The following is a 3,796-nucleotide window of genomic DNA, read 5'->3' as shown; positions in this document are numbered from 1 at the left end:
GACACAGCGCCCATTCGTTTCACGCGCGGGAAGGCAACGAAGTTCAGTTCAAAAGACCGCAGCGGAGTGGAGCAGCCGCGACACGAAGTTCCTTACCTTAGCTGGATCTTACTGGTGCCACCTAAACGGTAGGTATAGGCGGCGGATGTCTGACATTTGGAGTTGTCGTTCGTGCACCTGTCCCCAATAGAAGAATGAGTGATCCCTTCCCCTGCGGATCATGGCCTTACCACTAGGTCCCCGATGGCCAGCGGGGGATTCAGTATAGCAGCTCACGTTCGTTTGCGCTTCGCGTTCCCGCTGGACTGGACACGTGTTAGCTGTAGGAAGTATGGTTACGAAAGTGACTTCGGTTCGCCAGTTCAGGCTCGACTCCTCGCTTTATGTTAGCGGACTTACAGGTCGGGCCGGGGCTCCACGCTCTTTCTTTCTGTGTGGGACGATGCCGGGGAATGTGTCGAGGCGGCGAACAACAACAAGACAACTAACTACATTTGCTTTTTCCCTCCATGAGATGAGCCAGTGCATTGGACCGATGGATAATAGAACTGAGCTAGCCAAACGCTTGGGCGCTCTACATACGATGTAGAAAAAATAAGATACATATCGATTTCTTTCTGATGGATCCAGAATAGATAGATATCTTGTATCATCAATAGATAGAAAGAGGTCAACCCTTATTATTGATAGAAAACCTTTCGATCTATCAGAACAGATCAGGCCATCTATCAATCGATTTGAATCATCTCGCTTTTCGTTCATTTCAGCCACGCCATAATAGCCGCCACAATAAGAAAGAAGCAAGCGAAACAGCTAGAAGCGCTCGCTTCGCCGCGCCCAACAATTCTTATTCACGGGAAAGCCAACCGAAAGATTCGATTCGGACTTCGTAGAGCCGGTGCTGCTGCTGTCTGCGTAGGGCTGTCCCCCACTCCCGTCCCGGGGCGCTAAGGGGTTTTGTTTTAGGAACAGACGGCGGTGTTTTGCTGACGCCTCGAATCGACGCTTTTGTTGCGACATGCTAAGTTTTCTCCCCTATTGCTAGTAGGTTGATGGGTCGCACGCCCGGCACACATGTTTTGGCCTTGCTTGTGTGTCCATAACTCAAAATAGGTGACCTAACGGCCGCCGCCCGACTAAACATACCAATAGTCACCAAATTCATATGGGCTACTGAGGAGTAGGCAATGATCTTCTTAAGATCGATCTGTCTTAAAGTGGTCAAGGAAGTATATATTATAGCAATCGCGCTTAGAGTATAAATGAAAGGAGTGAAACAAAGTGTCGCCTCGGGAAACATGGGTATGGAAAATCTTAAAAACCCGTAGGTTCCCAATTTTAAAAGAATTCCAGCCAAGATGACGGATCCAGCCGTAGGTGCCTCTACATGGGCTTCGGGTAACCAAATATGAACTGGTACCATAGGCACTTTGACGGCAAAAGAGGCGAAAAAAGCAATCCATAGAAGGATTTGGCGCCGCTCACTAAATTCAGTGGTTAATAAAATTTGTAAATCGGTGGTTCCTGTTTGGAGAAGAATCAACAGAATAGCTAATAGCATAAAAACGGATCCCAGTAAAGTATATAGGAAAAACTGATATGCTGCCTTGATCTTTCTTTGTCTCGAACCCCATACCCCTATAATGATGGTAGAGTCAGGGGTGGCCCCAAAGCGGAATTGACCGGTGGTAGTTGGTCGAAGCTCCAGTGGGTAGCCACTCCCTTCTCAGGGAACCGTACGTGAGACTTCCGCATCATACGGCTGCGTCCCGAGCTTCCGTCGTCGGCCCTTGTCATTAGACCACTATGCTTGTCTTTTCCGCCTTTACTCTCGAATCTTTTGCTTCTCGGGTGGTGGCGAACAATGCTGCTTGCGTAGCGGGAGATGCCCGCCCGTCGTTTAGGCCTGCTTCCTGCCCGAAAGAAGGCTAGACGGACTAGTGGTAGGGGACCCGACCGTAAAAAACCCTACCCTATTCTCGAACCCTCTGCCAAGCTCTACCCTGCCCGCATTTATTTGGAAGGGGGCCAAAGAAATGTCTCCACCTGCTGCCAACAGTCTTTCTTCGGAATTCTACTGAACGGGTCGATCCTCCCCTCCGTTTGTTTTAGCAACTTATCCTAAGGTCTCTTCGCCAAGAACTCTCCGGCAACGACAGAGGAACTAACCTGCCTGCAGTGGCGGGGCGGCTTTTTTTTAATAAGACCTGGACGATTATCCCTACCCTCGGTAGCTTACGAGTTTACGTCCATCCCTGGTCGGGTACAGTTTCCTTTATTTTTATCCCTTGTAGCCGTTACCCGAATTCGCGCAAGTGTGTCCACACCCCCCCTGACTTGACGAGGAATTCATTCTCGCGAACAAACACACCCCCTACACACACCTAGGAGCACCCCTTCCTGCATATCCATACAAGACCTGAGTAGGCGGGTCGAGGTCCTACGAGGTACCCACTACTCGGAGTACCCTCCCACCAAAAAAAGATGTGTGGTTCGGTGGTTCGACCAGAAAGGCTATGCTTACGCACAAGACTACCCCTCTTCCCGAAAGCTTCGCGGGGACCTTTACTACTTTACGACGACGGGGGACCGCCCATAGGGGGTTTACTGCACAAGGCCCCTGCAGAGGAAAAGCTTGATCCCAGCGAATAGAAGATGCTCAGCTCCGCACAACATAGGGATTGGCACGCTTTCGGAAAGAACATAGAATAGTAGAGGATCCAGCATGCAGGACACGGCGATCATTAGAAATTCACGAATTAGAAATGCTGTAATATACTCTTTCCCAAAACTTCTCATACCAGACCAACCCACTGAAATGCAAATAGGGATCAGAAATGTGGTCAATATCACGAAGAATAATGAAAGACCGTCTATACCCATATACAAATGGATGTTTTCATAAGGAAGCCATCGAAGGCTTTCCACAAATTGAGATTTGGCCGTAGAAGGATCGAATTGTATCCGAGGAACAGGAGGATACAAAAAAGTAATAAGAGAAACGCATAGACCAATCAATCGTATCGGTCTTATTGAAGAATTTGGAATGAAAAGAGGAGTAATGCTTCCTAGCACGGGACAGAGAATAGGACCACTTAGATCGAAATAGCATTCACAGAAATGTTCTAACATAGAGTAGAATTGAACATTGAAAAGATTAGTTGACAACAGTCAATCAAAAGATGGGGCGCCAAATTACTAAACAATAGGGGTCTTTCTGTGCAAGTCAGCTGAACACCGTAATTGATGAGTGAGTAGGTGGGTTAGGTGCACCCCTCGCCCAGTGGGAAGTCATGAGGCTAGCCCCCCCCCCCTGAATGAAGAAGTAGTGGGGCCCCCTGCCCGCCCACGTATGCGCCTTTATTTAGATTCTAACTAAATATTCTACTGAACTTTATCCGGGAATCTTTCTAAAGAATCCATCTGGCAAAACGAAATTTGTCGATTTCAATCTAAGGTGCACCTTGCCTTTTTCAGGTAGCTTTGTTACGCCTATTCAGCTAGGTGGGGCATTGGTCATAGCCGAAGTCGAAGGGAAAAAATAAGGTAATGAGATGATGGTGCCATCAAGAAGTTTTCGACGAACGTAGTAGCGGCCAAAAATGAAACTCTTGCATGAAAGACCGGATTTGACGCAAGATGAATGGCGTTGGGGTTTTTCAAATGAAACCCGCGATCAGAAAGTCACCAACGGAGCCATACAATCTATCTAGTAGTGTGCCATGGCACGGTACTCCGCTTCGGCAGTGGAAGGAGCAACTGTCTATTGCTTTTATCTCATCCAAGATAGTGTCTC

General features: G+C 48.1%; 1 protein-coding gene across 1 annotated transcript in view; it reads right to left on the bottom strand.

The window, feature by feature from the left end:
• Positions 1–1,951, bottom strand: part of LOC119299392 (NADH-ubiquinone oxidoreductase chain 4) — a 5,028-nt gene extending 3,077 nt beyond the window's left edge. Inside the window, exon 1 of the mRNA XM_037576624.1 lies at positions 1,135–1,951. Within this exon, the coding sequence (XP_037432521.1) occupies positions 1,135–1,561 (427 nt within the window). The 5' untranslated portion in view covers positions 1,562–1,951. The remainder of the gene's footprint in view (positions 1–1,134) is intronic.
• Positions 1,952–3,796: the final 1,845 nt, after the last annotated feature.

The sequence above is a fragment of the Triticum dicoccoides genome, chromosome 5A (genome assembly GCF_002162155.2).
Source record: "Triticum dicoccoides isolate Atlit2015 ecotype Zavitan chromosome 5A, WEW_v2.0, whole genome shotgun sequence".
Classification (NCBI taxonomy): Eukaryota; Viridiplantae; Streptophyta; class Magnoliopsida; order Poales; family Poaceae; genus Triticum; species Triticum dicoccoides.
Note: the sequence above shows the minus strand (reverse complement) of the source record. Positions and strands in the feature narration are given on the sequence as shown.